The sequence below is a fragment of the Perognathus longimembris genome, chromosome 6, assembly GCF_023159225.1.
Source record: "Perognathus longimembris pacificus isolate PPM17 chromosome 6, ASM2315922v1, whole genome shotgun sequence".
In the NCBI taxonomy this organism is placed as follows: domain Eukaryota; kingdom Metazoa; phylum Chordata; class Mammalia; order Rodentia; family Heteromyidae; genus Perognathus; species Perognathus longimembris.
Window position 1 is genome coordinate 71,566,292 of NC_063166.1, and position 23,135 is coordinate 71,589,426.

At 40.9% G+C, this 23,135-nt stretch overlaps 1 protein-coding gene across 3 annotated transcripts in view; it reads left to right on the forward strand.

Annotated features, from left to right (window-relative positions):
• Positions 1–23,135, forward strand: part of Ralgapb (Ral GTPase activating protein non-catalytic subunit beta) — an 88,018-nt gene that overhangs the window by 10,045 nt on the left and 54,838 nt on the right. For all 3 annotated transcript variants that reach the window (XM_048349181.1, XM_048349179.1, XM_048349180.1), the window contains exons 2-6: positions 3,328–3,543; positions 8,308–8,510; positions 15,184–15,347; positions 17,000–17,186; positions 21,134–21,265. In XM_048349181.1, coding sequence (XP_048205138.1) covers positions 3,358–3,543; positions 8,308–8,510; positions 15,184–15,347; positions 17,000–17,186; positions 21,134–21,265 — 872 coding nt within the window. In that variant the 5' untranslated portion in view covers positions 3,328–3,357. The remainder of the gene's footprint in view (positions 1–3,327; positions 3,544–8,307; positions 8,511–15,183; positions 15,348–16,999; positions 17,187–21,133; positions 21,266–23,135) is intronic.

Sequence of the window (23,135 nt, forward strand, 5' to 3'; positions counted from 1 at the left end):
ATCTGCTTGAGTTAGGATAGAGGAAAATGAGAGGGGGGATTTTAAGTTGTTAACAATAATCTGAGGAAGTAAGTTATTTAGACAAAAAATGAAGCTGAACAAAAAATGTAGAGTGAAAAGTATACTAAATACAAAATCTCTGTAGTGTAATATTCTTATGCATTTATTTATATAAAAGACTATAGTGTGTATATACTATGTATGCTGCTTATACGAATGGGTAGAGCTCACAGCTGTTGGATTCCAAGGCCCACACTGTTAACTGTGACACCAATATGTGTATGTGTCAAAAAAGGAAAGAGAAAATATGTGATGTAGGAATAATTGTCTTCTGATGGTGATGGTGATGACTCCCTATCAGAGTTTTCTCTCTTTTTTTTTTCCCCCTGTCTCTCTGGAAGTACCAGAATATTGCTGAAGGGAGTCCTTATAGAACATAAACTGAGGGAATTTCAGTTGTCATAGTTGTCGTACACATTTACTCTCCAGTTAATTGTAGGTACCTCATTAGATGGCAGTCATGGCAGTCCTTGGCTCTTGTCTTTCCATTTTGGGGGGGCAAGATCCACAGAGAAGGAAATCAGATCCTCATAGGGCCTCAGACTCCAAAAGAAAATGAACAGGGTTGTAGAAGAGAAATGGGGGAAAGAGAGAAATCATGGGTTCCTATACATAAAAAAGAAAAAGAATTTGGGATTAAACTGTGAATGACTTGATTTATGCCTCCTATACGCCTAGGATTCTCAAAAACAAGATGCTCTTTAAAAACACTAATGTTTGGTGGGCTTTAATCAGCTTTTCCAGGATAAAATTAAACAATGCTAGTCTTACTTTGAAGACTAGCTTTCAGCATAGAACTTTTTTTCTTTGGCAGTACTGGGTTTTGAACTTATAAGCCTTGTGCTACTAGGTTTGCTAAACAGGCACTTTACCACTCAAGTCTAACTTTATATTTGAGCTTTGAGGTACTTTATACACTTGAGCCCTAGAACTCTTTTTTTTTTTTTGCCAGTCCTGAGGGCTAGGACTCAGGGGCTAGGCACTGTCCCTGGCTTCTTACTACTTGAGCCACAGCGCTACCTCTAGCTTTTTTCTAAATATGTGGTGCTGGGGAATCAAACCCAGGGCTTCATATATGGGAGGCAAGCCCTTTACCACTAGGCCATATTCCCAGCCCTAGCTCTAGAACTCTTTAAAGATTAATTGTACGTATGTATTTTGCCTAAACAGCTTGACAAACAGGTTTCAGAGCAGGGCTACAGAAATGAGTTGGGAAGGTTGATTCTCTGTGAGAATGACATTTGTAGTTGGAGAATTCATCTTGTATTCACATGGTGGTGTGAATGTTTAATGCAGCTGTGTAGTAAACTTAGATGTTATTTTGTGTAAGGTCCACAGCATGGCAGAACCAGTACCTACGGTGGAAAATATGTAGATTCAGAGGCAGTATGTACCATAGCCAAAAGTGTGGGCCTTGGAACCCAATACCTGTGGGTTCAAAATCCAAATCTACCCCTTGTATATGCTCTAAAGAGTCATAAAAGAAGCAAATCTCTCTTTGTACCCGTTTTTCATCTGTGAGTAGCATGTAGCAAGTGTGTAAGAAGTGTTTTGTGTTCTGAAGAACACTGAATCCAGGTATTCCATTACTGGAAATTTAAACTCCACTGATGCAAAAGAATGAAGTAATCTCCAAATTTTTAAAGTCTGACTTAGGGATGTTAGTGGGAAATGGCAGGATATGTTCCTAGTGCATAGTGAGTACGGTAATCGAATACTTGCCCTCTGTTCCTGGAGATGTGTTTTAAACCCCACCAGTAGATGCCAGGATCCTCAGTTGGTACCAAACCTTGCATGCTAGAACATGCTGCTGTCAGTCAGTTGCTGTTGTTGATGGTAGAGTTTGTTTTTTCTCAGAGTCTCATGGTGTAGCCTAGGTTAGTCTTGGATGTAGGACCTTCCTGCCCCAGGCTTTTGAGCCTGGGATTGCAGCCCTAGGACACAGCCTTTTCCATTGTAACTAAGCACTTCTCAGTCACCATGGATTTACCTTTTGTATTTTGAGGTATGACAACAAAACTAGCATGAATTCGTTTTTCTTTGCCATATCACAGATTTGTTCTTACAGTAGCACTTACAGTAGCACTCAGGATTTTTTCCCCCTTTATTTCCTTATAAAGTTGAAAACCTGCCTCAGAGGAAGCATTTTATGACTTCTCTTTGGTGTATTTGAGCTGATAGTACAACTACTCTTGCCCTTTGGGACCATTATTAAGTAAAACAAGGGTAACTTGAACACTAACTCTACAACTCCTTGACCAACAGTACCTGAGGTGCCTTCTAATTGCTCAGTGGATGGGTAATGTGTATAGCACCACTGCACTAAAGGGACAATTCACAGTGCAGGCAGGACAGTCTATGGTGGCCCAGGGTTTCATTATACTACTCTAGGATGACACATAACCTAACACTTAGGAGTTGTTTATAACTGGGATTTTTCCATTTGATATTATCAGACCACAGTTGACTGTGGGTAGCTGAAGTATGGGAAGGGAAACTGCAGATAAGGGGGCTGCTATTGGAACTGTTGATTGAAGAATCTGTGACTGAAGAACTGCTGTATTCCCCAGGGCATGCCCTATCCCCTTTGTTTTCTGTCCATGGAAGGTAAGGGTTCCTTATGGTTTGAAGAGTCAAGCCCTTATCCCTTACTTCCCTGCACAGGGCCTTCTCCAGCTTTTCCTGGATCCTTTTCTGAGGGTCCTTTTGGGAAGGTGCACAAATAGCTGCCTCTCAGGATCTGATCTGCCTTTGTACCCGATCTCCAGGTTATTTTAGAGCATTCCTCAAAGAATATATCTATATCTAGATAGATACATATATATATATATACACACACATATATATGTATATATATATATATATGTTCTGTTTTCTAGTAGCAATATGCTTATAGCCTTTTGGTTTATTTTTGTTTTCATTTTTGCCAGTCCTGGGCCTTGAACTCAGGGTCTGGGCGCTGTCCCCTGTCTCTGAGCTTCTTTTTCTCAAGGCTACTGCTCTACCAATTGAGCCACAGCACCATTTCTGGCTTTTTCTAAGTAGTTTATTGGAGATAAGAGTCTCATGGACATTTCTGCCCAGGCTGACTTTGAACCATGGTTCTCAGATCTCAGCCTCCTGAGCGTATCTAGGATGACAGGTGTGAGCCACCAGCTCTTGGCTTTATTTTAATTTTTTATCATGCCACTGGGGGGTGGTAAATCTGTTATTTTTATTAATTATCAGTACCTTAATTTGACATGAATTTCTCTTGTATCTTTTCAGGTGCCATTTGGATAGTCCTTTAGCGGCACAATGTACTCAGAGTGGAGATCACTGCATTTGGTGATTCAGAATGATCAGGGGCATACCAGTGTGCTGCACAGCTATCCAGAGAGCGTTGGGCGAGAGGTGGCAAATGCAGTAGTCCGTCCTCTCGGGCAGGCGTTAGGTAGCCCTTCAGTGGCCAGTAGTGAGAGTTTACTAAAAACTGACAAAGAAGTAAGTGTTTATTCATTTCCTTCTATTATGTGAATACTTAATTGGGTTACTAAAGAGATTGTTTCATGTTGACTTTCTAATGGATTTCTGCCTGTTGTAGCATAATTTCTCACTTTTGATCCCATTTGAGTTGAAGGTGGGACTTGGGGTTTGTAGGGGTCATAAGGAATAGGTTATGCCTTTGAGCCATATCAGACTTCTTAGTAACCCTGTCATCTCCTCTTAATCTGTGTACACAAGACACTTGAGTATTCAATTCTTTCCCCTAAACTCTAGGGTCAGTCTCATAATTTTTTGTTTTGAAGTATGATTGGAAGGCCTCATTTTTCTTTTCTTTTCTTTTTTTTTTTGGTTGGTCATGGGGCTTGAACTCAGGGCCTGGGCACTGACCTTGGGCTTTTTCACTCATTTGAGCCACAATTCCACTTCTGGTTTTCTGGTGGTTAATTAGAGATGAGTCTCATGGACTTTTCTGCCCTGCCAGCTTTGAATCATGATCCTCAGATCTCAGCTTCCTGAGTAGCTAGGATTATAGGTGTGAGCCACCAGTACCTGGCTTGAAGTCTTCATTCTTATATCTATATAACTCCTTTTTTTTTTTTTTGGCACATCTTGTACAAAGCAGTTTTATTGTGGTATTTCCATGCATTTATACATTGTATTTCATTCAAATTCAGTCCTACAGCTTTTTCTAATCCTACTCCTCACTTTAAGAATTTTTAATGGTTTTAATTATTCTGTTTTTCTACATGTATTTAATACCTAGATAGCTGTCACTTTCTTTCTCTGTCTCTTTCTGTCTCTGTCTCCCTCTCTTCCCCTCTTCCTCTCTGGAAAGCCCATCTTATGTCATGTTTTCAGGCTACCCGTATGTTCTGAGGTTGAGCTGTCCCATGTCCCTATTGTTGCCTGGCTTCCAGGTTTTAAGAGTGCTACAGAGGGCTGGGGATATAGCCTAGTGGCAAGAGTGCCTGCCTTGGATACACGAGGCCCTAGGTTCGATTCCCCAGCACCACATATACAGAAAACGGCCAGAAGTGGCGCTGTGGCTCAAGTGGCAGAGTGCTAGCCTTGAGCGGGAAGAAGCCAGGGACAGTGCTCAGGCCCTGAGTCCAAGGCCCAGGACTGGCCAAAAAAAAAAAAAAAAAGAGTGCTACAGAGCAAGTAAGTACTTCTGGTTGTGACCCCAAGTAGTTAGAATTACGAGTTATGCTTGCTTTTTCTAACTAAAAAGTAGGGCTTTTGGAGTAGCTTGCCTTGAGTCAGTCTTCTGTTTTCGGTGCAGGATCTGGGCTGAAGTTTACTTCAGCAGGAAGCCGCCAAGGAACTCTTAAGAATGATTCTGTAGAGGGTTGCTATTTTTGAGATTGGGTTAATATGCAGGACTAGAACTTTGTCTCCCCCCCTCCCCCTACACACACTTAAGGAAGAATCTCATGATGCTGTGAGACTTCAGGTGTACAAATCCTATACCTATTTCTCAGACATTTTCCATTCTGATTTAATGTAGAAATTAAGCAGATATCAGAATACAACTTGCAGCTCTAGAGGTAGTATGATTATCATCCATTGGCCATGAGTTGCTAAGGAGTGAAGTCCCTTAGTCTGAGGAGCAGTTTTCTTTCATCAGAGGATCCTGGTTTATCCCTGAAGACCAACACTTTTCTTTTTCTTTCTTTTTTTTTGGCCAGTCCTGGGCCTTGGACTCAGGGCCTGAGCACTGTCCCTGGCTTCTTCCCGCTCAAGGCTAGCACTCTGCCACCTGAGCCACAGCACCCCTTCTGGCCGTTTTCCATATATGTGGTGCTGGGGAATTGAACCGAGAGCTTCATGTGTAGGAGGCAAGCACTCTTGCCACTAGGCCATATTCCCAGCCCCAGACCAACACTTTTCTGAATGTCACTCTGATCCTTTCTGCCACGGGAAGCCCTGGATAGGATGGCATGTGGCCAGGTAGAGGTGTTCCAGCATAGCCCTTGTTTATTCAGTCCTTTCCATCTTCAAGAGGAAATGGGAGGGCAGTCCTAGAATCTGGTGTCCTCTGCAGTTACATAGTTCACCCACTGTATGAAGATACCACCAAACATATCTTCTCCTTTTCTTTCATCTAATACCTAGACACTTTCACTTCTTTTAAAAAGCCTTGTCAGTTAGGGGGAAACACTGGAGAAACCAAAAGAAGGGGTGACATTATCTAAAAAGAATTGTACTCATTACTTGACTTATGAAATGGTAATCCCTCTGAACAACACTGTAATAATAACAATAAAATATACTCTTAAATAATTCCTTCTCAGCTAGGCGCTAGTGACTCATGGCTGAAATTCTAGCTACTCAGGTGGCTGAGATATGGAAGATTGAGGTTCAAAGCCAGCTCAACAGAAAAGTCCTAGACTAACTCTAGTAAATGCTGGACAAGAGATGTGGCTCAAGTGGTAAAGTACCAGCTCTGAGCAAGAAAGCCAAGCAAGAGCTTGGGACCCTGAGTTCAAACCCTGTTACCCACACCAAAAAAAACCCCAACAACTCTATTTTCTTATTTGGCTGAAAACTTGATTCCTCCTTGGTCTTAAATTTTTTTTTCACTCATAATCATTAGTATAAAGTTTGGTGTACAGGGATGTTACCATTTTGTAAGTCAGGTAATAAGTACATTTCTTTTTGGGCAATCTCACCTCTTCTTTCACTCCCAGTTTTTCCCTCCTGTCCCTGTCCCCAAGTTGTATAGTTCTTTTTCTTTTTACTTTTTTTCTGCCAGTCCTGGGGCTTGAACTCTGGGTCTGGTTGCTGTTCCTGAGCTGCTTTTGCTCAAGGCAAGTGCTCTACCAATTGAGCCACAGCACCACTTTCAGCTCTTTTGAGTAGTTTATTGGAGATAAGAGTTTCACGGAGTTTCTTGCCTTGGCTGGCTTTGAACTGTGATCCTCTGATCCCAGCCTCCTGTGTAGCTAGGATTATAGGCATGAGCCACCAGTGCCTAGCTTGTATAGTTCATTTTCAACATAATGTCTGCTGAGTGCTACTGTTTTGCTCTTAATTTTTTGTGTTACAGATTTTAGTACTTTTTGCTGTTAAACCATGTGTTCCCAGCCTGGTGCCCGAGGCATGACTTGATCTTTTTGAGCAGGTAGTTCTCAGTGGTAGTATTTCCCTTCTAGAAGTGTCCACTTGCTTAACTGTGTGTCCTTCAGTTTGTTTGGCGTTTACTGAAACTTTCTAGGTTCTATAACTGAAATATCGTTTTATCTTCCATATCAGGGCATTTCTCCTTTTTCATATCACCATATCCATTCATTATGATTCTATAAACTGTAGTTCTAGGGGCTGGGAATATGGCCTAGTGGTAGAGTGCTCGCCTCGAATACATGAAGCCCTGGGTTTGATTTCTCAGCACCACATATAGAAAAAGCTGGAAGTGGCGCTTTGGTTCAAGTGGTGGAGTGCTAGTTTTGAGCAAAAAGAAGCCAGGGACAGTGCTCAGGCCCTGAGTTCAAGCCTCAGGACTGGCAAAAACAAAACAAAAAACTGTAGTTCTATACTGTCCTAAGAAATTGCTCATAAACCTTAGTATGTAATTCTAGTGAGTAAGGAGACTGAAACTAGTTTAGTGCAGTTCAGTTCCTTGTTCAACCCTTACCCAACTTTTCCCTTCTCATGTGTGTTCTAGCCATGCTTCTTAACTATCATTTTCTTTTTTTTTTTTTTTTTTTGGCCAGTCCTGGGCCTTGGACTCAGGGCCTGAGCACTGTCCCTGGCTTCTTTTTTTTTTTATTGTTATTATTAAGGTGTTGTACAGAGGGATTACCATTTCATAAGTCAGGTAATGAGTACTTATTTTTATTTTTTTATTTTTTGGCCAGTCCTGGGCCTTGGACTCAGGGCCTGAACACTGTCCCAGGCTTCCTTTTGCTCAAGGCTAGCACTCTGCCACTTGAGCCACAGCGCCACTTCTGGCCATTTTCTGTATATGTGGTGCTGGGGAATCGAACTGAGAGCTTCATGTGTAGGAGGCAAGCACTCTTGTCACTAGGCCATACTCCCAGCCCCTTAACTATCATTTTCTTTGGTTGAAAAAAATAGTTGTAAAACAATAGTTGAATAATTCATCTTCCTTCCTGCCATTTGTTCCTGCTGCATAAGCTAGAGATGGGATAGGTTTGTATTTATGTACTTGGTTTCCTAAGTAACACACATTCCCATATGTAAATCAAGTCGATGAAAAAAATCTAAAACTTTCTTTTTTTTTTTTTTTTTTTTGCCAGTCCTGGGGCTTGGGACTCAGGGTCTGAGCTCTGTCCTTGGCTTCTTTTTGCTCAAGGCTAGCACTCTACCTCTTGAGCCACAATGCCACTTAAGGCTTTTTCTATTTATGTAGTGCTGAGGAGTCAAACCCAGGGCTTCATGCATGCTAGGCAAGTACTCTGCTGCTAAGCCATATTCCCATCCCAAACTTTCTATTTTTGCACCGCCAATATCTATGGAAATTTGAAATGACTTTCACAGAGTGAAATGTCTTAAGAACACAATGTCTAAAGGCTTGATATTTAGAAATAAACTGTTTTCTTCTAACATCCTTTTCTTGGGCAATGTTACATAAATATATCTGATACATGAAAAGTGCATTCTCTTGATAAAAGTATATGTTGATGAATATATTGTTGGTTTTGGGGCTTTTATCAATAAAAGATGTTACATTTTAAGTTAAGCAAGATACAGATAAGGATCTGAAATAATTCTATGTGGACGATTTTTTTTTTTGTTTAGGTAAAATGGACAATGGAAGTAATTTGCTATGGATTGACCCTTCCATTAGACGGGGAAACTGTAAAATACTGTGTTGATGTGTATACAGATTGGATTATGGCTTTAGTGCTGCCTAAAGATTCTATTCCATTGCCAATTATTAAAGAGCCTAATCAATATGTTCAGAATATATTGAAACACCTGCAAAATCTTTTTGTACCAAGGTAAGTTATACATATGTATTTGTCCTATTATGAGGACTATAATAAAATATTTATAATTGTTGCTTTATATAAGACATAGAAGCTAATTTGTTAATCCTTTGATGGTTGTTCTTAATGAGTTAAAGTGTGTTAATGTGAATTAGGTTTACATAATGTCTAATACTATTAAAACCCCCTCATAAACTTTTTTTTTTTTTTTGCCTGGGGCTAGAACTCAACATTTTACCCTTGCTTAACTTTAATGCTCACATCTGGCATTCTACCACTCAAGATGTCCAGTATGGCTTTAAAAAATTCTTTTTTGTTGTCATTATAAAGGTGATATACAGAGGGTTACAGTTACATAAGTAAGGTGCTGTGGCATTTTATTGGTTAATTGGAGATGGAGTCTCCATGTAATCCAGCCTGCCTATTCTGGCTTTGAACTAAAATCCTCTAGGTCTCAGCCTCCTGAGTAGCTAGGATTATAGGTGTGAACCACCATTACCCTGCCTGTACATGTCATTTTAAAGGCTTTTAACTTTGCTTCTAAGATCTGATGGCTGTTAGATATTAGTATATGGTGACATTGTTTCTTTCTGCGCTAAGAAATATACTTTACCTATTATAATCTTTCTCTCCACTTGATCTAAAGACAGCTCATCCTTCTTCCTTAGAATGACTATTTCCACCATGCATCATTGGCTCATGATAATATTCCTAACCACTTGGGAGGCTAAGATTGCGGGGACTGTGGTTCAAGGCCATCTTGGGCATGCATCTGAGATCCTATCTCAAAAATAGTTGGGCTTGGTGACATACACTTGTCATCCCAAATATGTAATGCTGAGATGTGGAGGATCACAGCTTCAGGTCAGCCCAGGCAGAAAACTTTCCTGAGACTGTCTCTCAATAGAAAGACGTTGGGTGTGGTGATTTGTGCCTGTCATCCCAGCCATGATAGGAAGTTTAAAGTAGGGATTGTGGTCTGGATATGTTCATGGACAGGAAGCAAGGTCATATCTCAAACCCAGGGCAATGAAGGCTAGCAAGCACAAGGCCCTGGGCTCAAATCCCATCTGGATAAAAAAAGAATCTTTGCTAGGAGACCTTAGACCTAAGGCATAGAAAGAAGCAAACTTGACATTATAATGGACAAGTTTATGATAGGCAAAACAATTATTCTTCAAAGCTGTTCTCCTCTCCCCTATTTTCTGAGACAAAGGCCATAAATATAATAATGTAGGCTATCTTATTTTTTTCTGATCATTGAATTATATATCCTGAGGCTCGGGACACAGCTATTTGCTTGTCTTTGTGAGGTTGTTGAGTGGTAGTTTGTAGTTTCAGGGGGCATACACACTTGTACACACAGACATTTACCCTTTTAATAAATGCCTTATAAATTTTGGGAAATATAGAAGGAATGGAAATGGAAACTTTAGTTCCCTGTTTATTGACAAGGATCTGTTTCAGATGTTTTACTTTTAGGAGGGCCATTAGGACTTGGCTCCTTTTTGAAAAGTTCTGGTTATACTAAGCTTTTGGCCTGTCATATGACAAACATTGAATTCCTCAAAAGTCAACACCCTAAATCTTAGATTTCTAAATTGAGAAGGAAATTTGTTTTGGAAAGTCTGAGTTAAAAAGAAAGAGGCACTGGTGGCTTATACCTGTAATCCTAGCTACTCAGGAGGCTGAGATCTGAGGATCATGGTTTGAAGTTAGCTCAGGCAGAAAAGTCCATGAGATTCTTATCTTCCATTAAACACCAAAAAGCCAGAAGTGGAAATGTGGCTCAAAGAGTAGAGCACTAGCTTTGAGCAAAAAAGCTCAGAGACAGTGCCCAGAACCTATATTCAAACCGCAGGACCAGCATACAGACAAAAAAAAGGAGACATCTCCATTATGAACCTGGTCTGTCGGATCAGGTATAAACTATGTCATTTGCACCAAGTGCCACTAGTAATTGGCCCCTAACTGACTAGCTGTTGCTAAATTGTGTGTGGCTCTGTCCTTTAGTTAGACTTGTAAACTAAACTTTCCCCAGAAGCCTCTTAAAGATAGTTCCCTTTTTGGTCTACCCTTTTGTTTTCTTCCTTCTTTCTCCTCTACCTTACCTGTCTGGCTTACCTTAAGTTCTGTCTTGTAATAAGTCTTACCTGGCCACAAAGATCACAGTGGTCATACTGTCTCTGAGACTGTATTTTTCCATTTTGTTGCTTGCCCTTTAAAATATGTTACTTTTTGCCATCTAACTGCCCTGAGCTACTTGGGGACTTCCATAATATTTTGTGCTATTATCTGAATTACATGTTTGTTTCTTCTATTTATTGATTTCAAGTGGAAATAACAGCAGGAAATGGTTGGCAGTAATTAGCAAATTGTTTGCAAGTAATCAGGTTTTTCTAAGATGGTATAGCTTTAATCTTTTTGTCATCCCATTTAGGAGACTAATTATTGGAGTTTTCTCTGTTCATGAGTAGTATTGTCACTGTATCTTTCTTTGTACCTCCACCATCCCCAGTCTGTTCATTTATATTACTGGAAAAATGTAATGGTATTTGAGTTAATTAGGCATTTGTTTTTTCTTTTCTTTCAGGAGACATGGTTATGTTATGAATGATTTATTTTACTATTTGGTAATTAGCTATTTTTGTTTGTTTTTGGCAGTACAGGGGCTTGAATTCAGGGTCTCATGCTTGCAGTTCTTACCACTGAGCTGTACCTCCACCCCCTTAGCATGTTTTCTCAAAAAGTGTATGTTCATGAAATTTAGTGAATTCTGAAAGCACACTGAGTATTATATTCTCTTAGTTAATATAGAGTTGAATAATATTAGCACTGAATATTGCAAGTTACAATTTAATCTCCCATCATGAGGTGTTTCAAGTTTTTGATTCAGATAATTCCCCAAATTGTCATCTAAATTTAGTTATTTTAATATAAACTGGTTCTCAGTAGAGAAAACTATTTACCATTTTGCTAGATTAAGTAGGAGTGCATCTAATCATTATATTTTGCTCGTCAGTTTGATTTTTTTGCATAATTAAAGAATGAGCCATCTTTTAAAATTGACTAGAGTTTTAATTTCTCAAATATACTGTACTTTAAGAAACATAATGTTCTTCTAAAGCATTGGACAGCATTTTGTAAATATTTTCAGCTCTCAGGCCATATGGTTTTGCAGCTATTCAACTGTGTTGGTGTAGCCAGGAAGCAGGCACAGACTACATAAATACAGCAGCATGGCTGTCTTCCAGTAGAACTTAGCCTAGAAAAACAGATGATGGGCCAGATTTGACCTGTTAATCATAGTTCATTGGTCCTTATTTTAAAGAAGTTTTCTGAAGACCCAGGGCCTTGGACATGCTAGGCAAGATGCTTTTGAGAATAGAGCAGGGAAGGAAAGTCTCTTTTGTTTCAACCTTTTTTTTTGCCACTCCTGGGGCTTGGGACTCAGGAGGGCCTGAGCACTGTCCCGGGCTTCTTTGTGCTCAAGGCTAGCATTCCACCACTCGAGCCACAGCACCACTTCCAGCTTCTTCTGTTTATGTGGTGCTGAGGAATTGGACCCAGGGCTTTGTACATGCTAGGCAAGCACTCTACCACTAAGCCATATTCCCAGCCCTTGCCCTTTGTTTTTATGAAAAGGTTACCCTTGTATAACTTAAGAAACTTGGGTCCTGCTCTTTTATTCAGACCTTTGAAGGAGACCAAAGTACAGGGGAACATTTGTTTCCTTTGCTGCTACTAGGTAGGTGCCTGGAAATAGTGGATTAACCTTCATTATCATTAGAGCCATTGCTTTTATTACTTACTTGGAAGACTTATCAGCCTCCAGGCTACTGGTAATGTTTTTATTTCATATTCTGGACTTCCTCTTCATTCTTCAAGCTAGCAAGAGTGACAGACTAAAGCTTCATGGCATTACATGAGCTGGATTCACCTTCTGCTGAGTATTCAACATTTCTCTACTCTTGGGGGCTCTTCATTTTTCCTACATGTTTGTCTCATTTGGTTTTAGGTTTGATTTTCCCCCCCTTCAGTGGTGCATGGAATTAATAAGCCCATGGCCTTGGGCATGTTAAGCAAATGCTTTGCAGTAGAGCTATATCCTCAGCCTTAGGTCTGACTTCTTTAGGGAAAATTTACAGTGTCCTTTGATTGAAACTCCAAGCTCTGTCTAGTTTTGTGAGTCAAGGCTAGAATGTGGGAATCTTGGGCTGGGAATATGGTCTAGTGGTAGAGCGCTCGCCTTGTATACATGAAGCCCTGGGTTCTATTCCCCATCATCACATATATAGAAAACGGCCAGAAGTGGTGCTGTGGCTCAAGTGGCAGAGTGCTAGCCTTGAGCAAAAAGAAGCCAGAGACAGTGCTCAGGCCCTGAGCCCAAGGCCCAGGACTGGCAAAAAAAAAAAAAAAAAGAATGTGGGAATCTCTGTTGTAAGTTTGAGTGGAAATTTTAGGGACACAACCTTCATTTTCTGGAATTTCTCAGATACTCTGAGAGTCACTGCTCTGAAAGTTTGCTTCAAAGTTTATTTTAGTAATAGTATAGGTACTGTTTTAGGTTTCACAAAGAGATCTGGAAGCCAGCTTACCATTCACTAATGCAATAGATTTCTTCTGCTTCTCAAAATTCTCAGGTGGTCTACCTTGGGAAGTAGGGCATGGGCTCAGGTGTGGACCTCTGTCTTTCTCTTCATCCTTTGTGTGTGTGTGTACATGTGTGTGTATATATTTCTATATGCCTATCCTGGGGGTTGAACTTAGGACCTGGGCACTGTCCCTGAGCTTTTTTGCTTAAGGCTAGTGCTCTACCACTTCAGCCACAGCTCCACTTTTGGCTTTTTGCTGGTTAATTAAAACTGAGTCTCATGGAATTTTCTGCTTAGGATGGCTTTGAACCATGATCTTCAGATCTCAGCCTCCTAAGTAGGATTACAGATGTGAGCCACCAGCACCTGGCCTTTCCATTCCTATTTTGTAAATTGTCCTTCATTTAGAGTAAAGAGAATTTTAGAACTATTGTTCTAGATTATCTTGGAAACCTTTGGAGCACCTATCATTTTTACAGTACTAGATGCTCACTTGTGAGGCAGTGCCTACAAGCATAAATTTTGGATATCCTATTGGACCTTTTAATCTCTCTCTCTCTCTCTCTCTCTCTTTTTTTTTTTTTTTGGGCCAGTCCTGGGGCTTGGACTCAGGGCCTGAGCACTGTCCCTGGCTTCTTTTTGCTCAAGGCTAGCAGAGCCACTTGAGCCACAGCGCCACTTCTGGCCGTTTTCTGTATATGTGGTGCTGGGGAATTGAACCCAAGGCCTCATGTATATGAGGCAAGCACTCTTGCCACTAGGCCATATCCACAGCCCCAGTTCATTTTTTTTTTTTGGGGGGCCTTGGACTCAGGGCCTGAGCACTGTCCCTGGCTTCCTTTTTGCTCAAGGCTAGCACTCTGCCACTTGAGCCACAGCGCCACTTCTGGCCGTTTTCTATATTTATGGTGCTGGGGAATCGAACCCACGGTCTCATGTATACAAGGCAAGCTCTCTCACCACTAGGCCATATCCCCAGCCCCCTTTTAATCTCTTTACAAGAACGTCTTGGAAGGTCCGGTGAAATCACATTTTTAAAATTTGTTTTGTTTTGTTTTCCTGGTCGTGGGGCCCAAACTCTGGGCCTGAGCACTTGTCCCTAAGCTCTTTTGCCTAAGGCTCTACCACTTTGAGCCACAGCTCCACTTCTGGTTTTCTGGTGATTAATTGGAGATTTGAGTATCACGAACTTTCCTGCTCAGGCTGTCTTTGAATCATCATCCTCAGATCTCAGCCTCTGAGTAGCTAGGATTACAGGCATGTGCCACCAACACCCAGCTCACATGTGTTCTAGTGACTGCTTGTTTGTCTTATTTTTTGTCAGGGCCTGAGTTCAAACTGTCTCTAAGCTGGGCTGTCTCTGAGCTTTTACAAAAGCTCAAGGTCAGCTCTCTACCACTCTGAGCCATAGCACCACTTCTGGTTTTCTGGTGGTTAATTGGAGATACGAATCTCATAGACTTTCCTTTCTGTGCTGTCTTTGAGCCACAGTCCTTAGATTTCAGCATCCTGAGTAGCTAGGATTACAGGTGTGAGCCATCAATACCCAGCTAGATTTAGCTTTTTTTTTTTTTTTTTGGTCATGGGGCTTGAAGTCAGGGCCTGGGCTCTGATCCTGAGCTCTTTTTGCTCAAGGATAATGCTCTACCACTTTGAGTCATAGCACCACTTCGGTGACTGTGTTTAAGTGTGTGTGTGTGTGTGTGTGTGTGTGTGTGTGTATTCTTTCTCTTTCTATGTAAGCAATAGGAATGGCTGTGACTATTCACTCGCTTAGCAGACATTTATCTACTCAGTGCCTGCTAGTAGCTATCAGGCACATTTTAGACATAGAAAGTCCATAGATGAAGTTTATGTAGTAATAGTATAGAAGTTCCCCTGCCTGCCAAAAGTGAAGTTCTCACAAAAGCAGCAGTGGAGATGCCAGAAGTACTGAAAAGAGTAATGGGGAAGAAGTAATTTTAAAGTGAAGAAGGTATGCCCTGCCCTGTCTGCTGATGCTGTGTTAGAGTGCTGTTAGAAGATTGCCTCTCCTTCAGTTGTTGATGTCACTTCCTGGCTTGTCAATGATGTCTGTCTCTCTTCTTCAGACAGGAACAGGGCTCCAGTCAGATCCGACTATGCTTACAGGTCCTGAGAGCCATTCAGAAACTGGCCCGGGAGTCATCTATCATGGCCCGAGAGACCTGGGAAGTCTTGCTTTTATTTCTTCTGCAGATTAATGACATACTTCTGGCACCTCCAACTGTTCAAGGTTCGTTTATTTTTTTCTCAGGTATTTCTGAGCTTCACATGCAGCTCACATTTAAACTCAATGAGTGTCAGTCTGTCTCATTGGGGATTTAAATTTTGGCAAGACAGTTACCAAACCAAAGTTATGGCTTATGAATATGACTTATTTTCCCTTCAGTGATAATTTTGCCTATATAGGGAAAGATACAGTAAATTCTGCATGGTTGATGAGGATAGAAATAGTAGTTGTCTAGTGTATTAGAATAGTCCCATATGGAAACAACACAAAGTAGAGCCTGTAGATAGTATTCCTGATAGTAGTTACCAAAATGAATTATAAAAAATTGATAGTGACAGAATATTGTTCAGCAAGTGAAATCTCCAGAATTTTAAGGTTTTTATTTGGAAGTATGATAGTAAACTGTTCATTATTGAGTCATTAAAAACCTCCATATTTATGAAACTTAATAGTATGTTCCAGTAGTCCTGCTTTGGACATTACAGCACAGTGTACACAAACTGTAAGTTTGTATTCTAGCTCCAGGTTCCTTTGTTCCTTATTCATTTGTGTACTTTCTATAGATATACATAAATGTATTATGTTAGTCACCAGCTATAATGTCCAGGGAAATAGCTAGAAGGAATCCTGAGATTTTCCTTATGCTCTAGCTTGGTTCATTCAGGGCTGGCACTCTACCACTAGAGCCACACCTCTACTATCTAGAAGGAATGTTGGATGTTTTGTAGAGGAAGGGAACTCGGGAGAGGAATTTCCTGGTCTGATGGAGATGATAGGTTACAAGTATTGACTCATCAGCTCTCAGCCACTCACTCCTTATGCCAGTCATCTGTCTGCGCAGCGCAAGGCATCAGTTCATCCCCTTCTTGGGCTCTTTCTTGATGAAGCTTAGTTTTTGTTTATTTGTTGTGTGCATCCTGATTATTTTTATTTTATATTATCATTTTTATATTTATTTTAATATATTTTTTAATTATTATTATTATTTTATATTATCCAGTCCTAACTGTGCTTTCTTAAGCTATGTTGAGTAAACTCTACTACAATTGCAGGATTCAGCACAGAGGGACAGCTGTTTTCAGGGTTTAGATTCTGTCCTCCCTAGCAACTCCTTTTTATCTTTCTCCCTTGAAGGATAGCTTCAGACACTTGGAGCATTTTATGGCAAACTTAGGAATTAGAGAGACCTGGATGTTTGTTCTGATTCCTTTTTTTTACTGTGGACTAAGATGAGTTTTCTTATTTTCAAATGAGTATAATTAACTATTGGTAATACATATTATGAATACTCATCTGTAATATGAGGATGATGTGAAGTCAAGTGTATCAATTTCTTGGCATTAAAAACTGTTTTCTAGTAGACATTCACTGCAGACACTCATTTTGTCCTTTGTCCTCTGGGGGCTTGTGTTCTCTTTACTGGAAGAGAAAGAGCTTCAGTAAAGACTAACAGGGTAACTTGAAATTTCCAAACTTAACTTGTTGATGTTATCTGTGGTTTCCCTCAAGAATTGCATCTTGTTAAAGATTTTGAAAGCCAATATATAATATTGTAATTATTCTAATTTGGGACCCATTTTTCCAAATCAGTGAATTAAAGATTCCACTTTAAAAAGTAAGTATGCCAAAGGTATTTTTCCCCCCCCATTGGTCAGGTGGCATTGCTGAGAATCTAGCAGAGAAATTGATTGGTGTCCTCTTTGAGGTGTGGTTACTGGCTTGTACTCGGTGCTTTCCAACACCTCCTTATTGGAAGACAGCCAAAGAGATGGTGGCTAACTGGAGGCACCACCCAGCAGTGGTAGAGCAGTGGAGCAAGGTCATCTGTGCACTCACATCCAGGTAGGTCATACCTTTATCACTCTGACCTTTGGCATTTTTTCCCTGATTCCATATCCTTCTGTAGTTCATGGAATAGATTGCAAAAAGCCTATTTACTATGGTACTTTAGACACAGAATTGAGCCACTCAAAAAATAAAATTAGAGGCTGGGGATATGGCCTAATGGTAGAGTGCTTGCCTCACCTACATGAAGCCCTGGGTTTGATTTCTCAGTGCCACATATATAGAAAAAAGCCAGGAGTGGTGCTCTGGCTCAAGTGGTAGAGTGTTAGCTTTGAGCAAAAAGAAACCAGGGACAGTGCTCAGGCTCTGAGTTTAAGCCCTAAGACTGGCAAAAATAAATAAATAAATAAATAAATAAAAATTAAAAAGCAGTTTGGCTGAGCACTGGTGCCTCATGCCTATAATCCTAGCTACTCAGGAAGCTGAGATTTAAGGATTGTGGCTTGTTTTGTTTTGCCAGTCCTGGAGCTTGAACTGAGCACCTGAGCGTTGTCCCTGGCTTCTTTTTGCTCAAGCCTAGTACTCTGCCACTTGAGCCACAACACCACTTCTGGCTATGTGGTGCTGAGGAATCAAACCCAGGGCTTCATGTATACGAGGCAAGCACTCTTGCCACTAAACCGTATTCCCAGCAGGATTGTGGTTTGAAGCCAGCTTGTGCAAGAAAGTTCATGAGACTCTTTACCTCTAATTACCAAAAAAGTCAGAAGTGGAGCTCTAGCTCAGAAAAGCTAAGGGGCAGCTCTGAGTTCAAGCCTCTCAGTACTGGGGGGAAGGGCGGGGGGGGGGGGAAGAGGGTGAAGAGAAGGAGAAAAATGAAATCCTACTATGAATATTTATGTGTAGTCTTATAGAAATGGGGACAAATTATATTGTTATCAAAGTAGATGGTTTTTACAATAATCATTTTGCTTTTTGACCACTTATAGATAACATCAATATTCTATGAATAAACTTGTTTTTCATTTCAGCTATATAATTTAAAAGATACAACTCTAGGGGCTGGGGATATAGCCTAGTGGCAAGAGTGCCTGCCTCGGATACACGAGGCCCTAGGTTCGATTCCCCAGCACCACATATACAGAAAACGGCCAGAAGCGGCGCTGTGGCTCAAGTGGCAGAGTGCTAGCCTTGAGCGGGAAGAAGCCAGGGACGGTGCTCAGGCCCTGAGTCCAAGGCCCAGGACTGGCCAAAAAAAAAAAGATACAACTCTAAAGGATAAGGATTCTTTAAACAATAGAAGCATATCACCATTGTGCTATCTTTTAAAAATTGACTGTTCTAGCTGGGTACTGGTCACTGGTCGGTCACACCTATAATCTTAGCTATTCAGGGGACTGAGATCTGAGGATCACAGTTCTAAGCCAGCATGGACCGGAAAGTATCTGAGACTCTTATCTTCAATAAACTACCCAGAAAGAGCCAGAAGTGCTGTGGCTCAAGTGGTAGAATGCTAGCTTTGAGTACAAAGAGTTCAGGAACAACACCCAGGCCCTGAGTTCAAGCCTCAGGAAAAAGACTTTTTTTAATATTAGCCAGTGATTACATTCTCTAAATCTCATTTTTTTCTTGTTATATGGTTGAGTTAATTCCGTCAGCTAATAAAGCCAAACTTAGACATTGAATTTAGTTGACATGTTTCTTCAGTCAGTTTTTATTTCTTCACACTTACTGTTTTTGTTGTGTTTTAGAAATGGTGTTGGGGGGCTGGGGATATGGCCTAGTGGCAAGAGCACTTGCCTCGTATACATGAAGCCCTGGGTTCAATTTCCCAGCACCACATATAAAGAAAATGGCCACAAGTGGCGCTGTGGCTCAAGTGGTAGAGTGCTAGCCTTGAGCAAAAAGAAGCCAGGGACAGTGCTCAGGCCCTGAGTCGAAGGCCCAGGACTGGCAAAAATAAAAATAAATAGAAATGGTGTTGGATTATTAAGTGCTTCACATTCTGGATTTTTCCAGTTATGTTATTGTCAATGTATTTCTTTTTCTTTTTCTTTTCTTTTTGCCAGTCCTGGGGCTTGACTCAGGGCCTGAGCACTATTCCTGGCTTCTTTTTGCTCAAGGCTAGCACTGCCACTTGAACCACAGTGCCACTTCTGGCCATTTTCTATATATGTGGTGCTGGGGAATGGAACCCAGGGCTTCATGTATATGAGGCAAGCACTCTTGCCACTAGGCCATATTCCCAGCCCTAGCAAAAATTTCTTATATGAACACATTCAGCTGGGTGCTGAATGCCTGTAATCCTAGCTACTCTGGAGGCTGAGATAGGACGATCAAGGTTCAAAGCCAGTCCTGGGCCTTGGACTCAGGGCCTGAGCACTGTCCCTGGCTTCTTTTTGCTCAAGGCTAGCACTCTGCCAACTTGAGCCACAGCGCCACTTCTGGCCTTTTCTATATATGTGGTGCTGAGGAATTGAACCCAAGGCGTCATGTATGTGAGGTGAGCACTATTGCCACTAGGCCACATTCCTAGTCCCTGTCAATGTATTTCTTGTTCCCTATAGTTTTGTGTAAACTAGTAGATCTAGAGACATGATCTGATTTAGATTTGATTTGGGACCAGAAAAGGGCATCAGGAAGAAATACTTTGTAGCTGGTGTTTAACAGAAGATAGACTGATCTTCCTTTAAGTTCATAGGATGGTTATTTTGAAATGATGGATACTTAAATATTGGTGGTCTTTTTTGTGTGTGCCAGTACTGGACTTGAACTCAGGGCCTGGGCACTGTCCCTTAGCTTTTTTGCTCAAGGCTAGCACTCTACCAATTGAGCCACAGCTTTGCTTCAGAGTTTTTTGGTGTTAATTAGAGATAAGAGTCTCACAGACTTTCTTCTCGTGGTTAGCTTTGAATTGTGATTCTCTGATCTCAGCCTCCTGAGTAGCTACAATTCAGCTGGGAGTCACCGGAGCCTGGAAATATTGGTGGTGGTGGTGGTGGTGGTGGTGGTGTGTGTGTGTGTAAACAAACGTGTGTGCTGATACTGAGGCTTTAACTTGGGGTCTCTCAGTCTTGCTTAGCTTTTTCCACTCAAGGCTGGTGCTCTACCACTTGAACCATACCTCTACTTCTGCCTTTTTGGTGCTTAATATCAGATTTGTCTGACTGGCTTAGCTTCACATATTGATCCTCAGATTTTAGCCATTTGGGTAACTAGAATTATAAGCCTGACCTATTGTCATGTAAATCTATTCTGAATAAAATTATGAAACTGGGCATGGATTGCTCAAGCCTGTAATCCTAGCTACTTAGGAGGTTGAGATTTGAGGATCATGGTTCAAAGCCAGCCTAGGCAGGAGAGTCTGTGAGATTCTTATCTCCAGTTAACCACTCAAAAACTTAGAACCTGGGCTGGGAATATGGCCTAGTGGCAAGAGTGCTTGCCTCATATAAATGAGGCCCTGGGTTCAATTCCCCAGCACCACATATGCAGAAAATGGCCAGAAGTGGTGCTGTGACTCAAGTGGTAGAGTGCTAGCCTTGAGCAAAAAGAAGCCAGGGACAGTGCTCAGGCCCTGAGTCCAAGGCCCAGGACTGGCACAAAAAAAAAACAAACAAACTTAGAACCTGAGTTCAAGCCCCACAACCAACCAAAAAATAAATAAATAAATTATAACTTTATTGTACTGAAAGATTTGTAGTGGGATGACCTTTTAAAAAAGAATACACAGTTGTTTTGTAACTTAACTATAAATGTGACTACATTTTATAAAACAACTGCACAATTTATTTCCTACTGAAATAATAAGTTATTTCAGTAAACAATCTGAATATTATAAATAAAAGTTTAAATATTTTAAAAACTGGCAATCCTTTCAGTTTTTCAGTTTTGTAATGATCGTTTTTATATCTTGTTTACTTCAGGTGCATATTTTATTTCTCCTAATAGTTTCTATGTATTTTTCAAGAAATGGATTTAGGTGTATGTATTCTTTTTTCTAGATTGCTACGTTTTACGTATGGTCCCTCGTTTCCTCCATTTAAAGTTCCTGATGAAGATGCCAGTCTGATCCCTCCAGAAATGGATAATGAGTGTGTGGCACAGACATGGTTTCGATTTTTACATATGTTAAGGTAGTGTTCTCTTGTTATTTCATGTACTCTTTACTTGGTAAGTGTCTTAGGGCAGGAACCATTCTGTACCTCTCTCCTTGCAGTTCAGAATGTGGATGCTAAGCACAACCCATCACTTGGAGCTCAATTGGATAGCAGACACAGCCACAGCATGGGCCTCCCACCCTCCATGTCAACATGGTTTTGTGCCAGCAGCTGTCTTGGTTATATTTTCTAGGAACTTGTTCTCTGGTGCAGGGGCAGTATTTTTGTATTGCCTGGTGCTGCAGCCTGGCTAGTGATATCTTTTGTAGGACTTGGTTATTTTCTGTGGGGACTGGAGACTTTGCCTTGCTCCTCATCTAGCAATAGCTATTCAGGCTGGCTCTCCTGTCCCCTTCTAGTAGTCTTATTTAAAATTTCATAGCCTCCTGCAAGCACTTTTCTTTTTCTTTCTTCTCTTTTTGGCCTATCCTGGAGCTTGAACTAAAGGCTTGGGCACTGTCCCCGAGCCTCTTTGTACTCTAGGCTAGTGCTGTACCACTTGAGCCACACCACCACTTCCAGCTTTTCCTGAGTTTATTGGAGATAAGAGTCTCACAGACTTTCCTACCCAGGCTGGCTTTGAGCCACGATCCTCAGGTCTCAGCTTCTTGAGTAGCTAGGATTATAGGCATGAGCCACTGCCACCCGGCTTCAGCTACTTTTCTTAGAGTAACTTCATTGTTTCCTACCTACTCTTCTTTTTTATCTATGTTCTGTGTAACTTTTTGTTTACTTACAAACTGTCTGGTCCCTAAGTTTTCTCCTCATGTGTTTTTTTTTTCTGTAGCTGGCATTAAAGGTGTAACTACTAGTGCCTGGCTTAATATTTCTTTTTGAGCCAATTTTGGTTAGTCAGAGTTTTTTTGGTTATAAAGAATAAGAACCTTGCAGCTGGGAATGTGGCTTAGTGGTAAAGTGCTTGCCTAGCATGCACGAAGTCTTGCATTCAATTCCTCAGCACCACATAAATGTAAAATGTCAGAAGTTGCACTGTGGCTCAAGTGATAGAATGCTAGCCTTGAGCAAAATGAAGACAGGCACAGTGCTCAGGCTCTGAGTTCAGCCCCAGGAATGGTCAAAACAAAACTAAGAACCTGCTGGGCACTGGTGGCTCACTCCTGTAATCCTAGCTACCCAAGAGGCTGAGATCTGAAGCCAGCCCAGGCAGAAAAGTCCCAAGAGACTCTTATCTCCAATTAACCACTCAAAAACAGAGTGGAGCTGTGACTCAAGTGGTAGAGTGTTTGCTTTGAGCACAGAGGCTCAGAGACAGTGCCCAGACCCTGAGTTCAAGCCCCACAACTGACAAAAAAACAACAACCAAGAACCTTCTTAAGCAAATGCTGGTTAATACTAAAATAAGATGTAATTGTGTGTCATTAGCAGTGAACTATCAACCAGTTCTCATGAGCCACTCATTCTTCTCTCTTAGCTTTTTTGCTTCTGTTGTACAGATACATGTCCTCTTTTAGTTGTTGTAATTAATTGGCCTATATTAATTATATAGAGAAGGATTTCATTATTACATCTCTAGTGTCAGTATGTTTTATTAATTAAACTATACGAGTTGTAGGTCTCTCATAGACACTGAATAGACCTCTTTTGTACAAGCTTCCCCCCTCCAGCCTCCAGCACTCTTCTACTTGAGCTAGGCCTCCACTCCCAGTTTTCTTCAGGTTAGTAGTCTGCCCAGACTAGTTCCAAGCCAAGATTCTCAGGTTGAGCCTCCTGAGTAGCTAGGATTATAGGCATGGTTCACAGGTTTATGACTCTTAAGAAAAATTCTCTGTTCTTTATTTGATTTCCATTTTGTGAATAGAATAAGTTCCTGTAAAAACATGAAGAT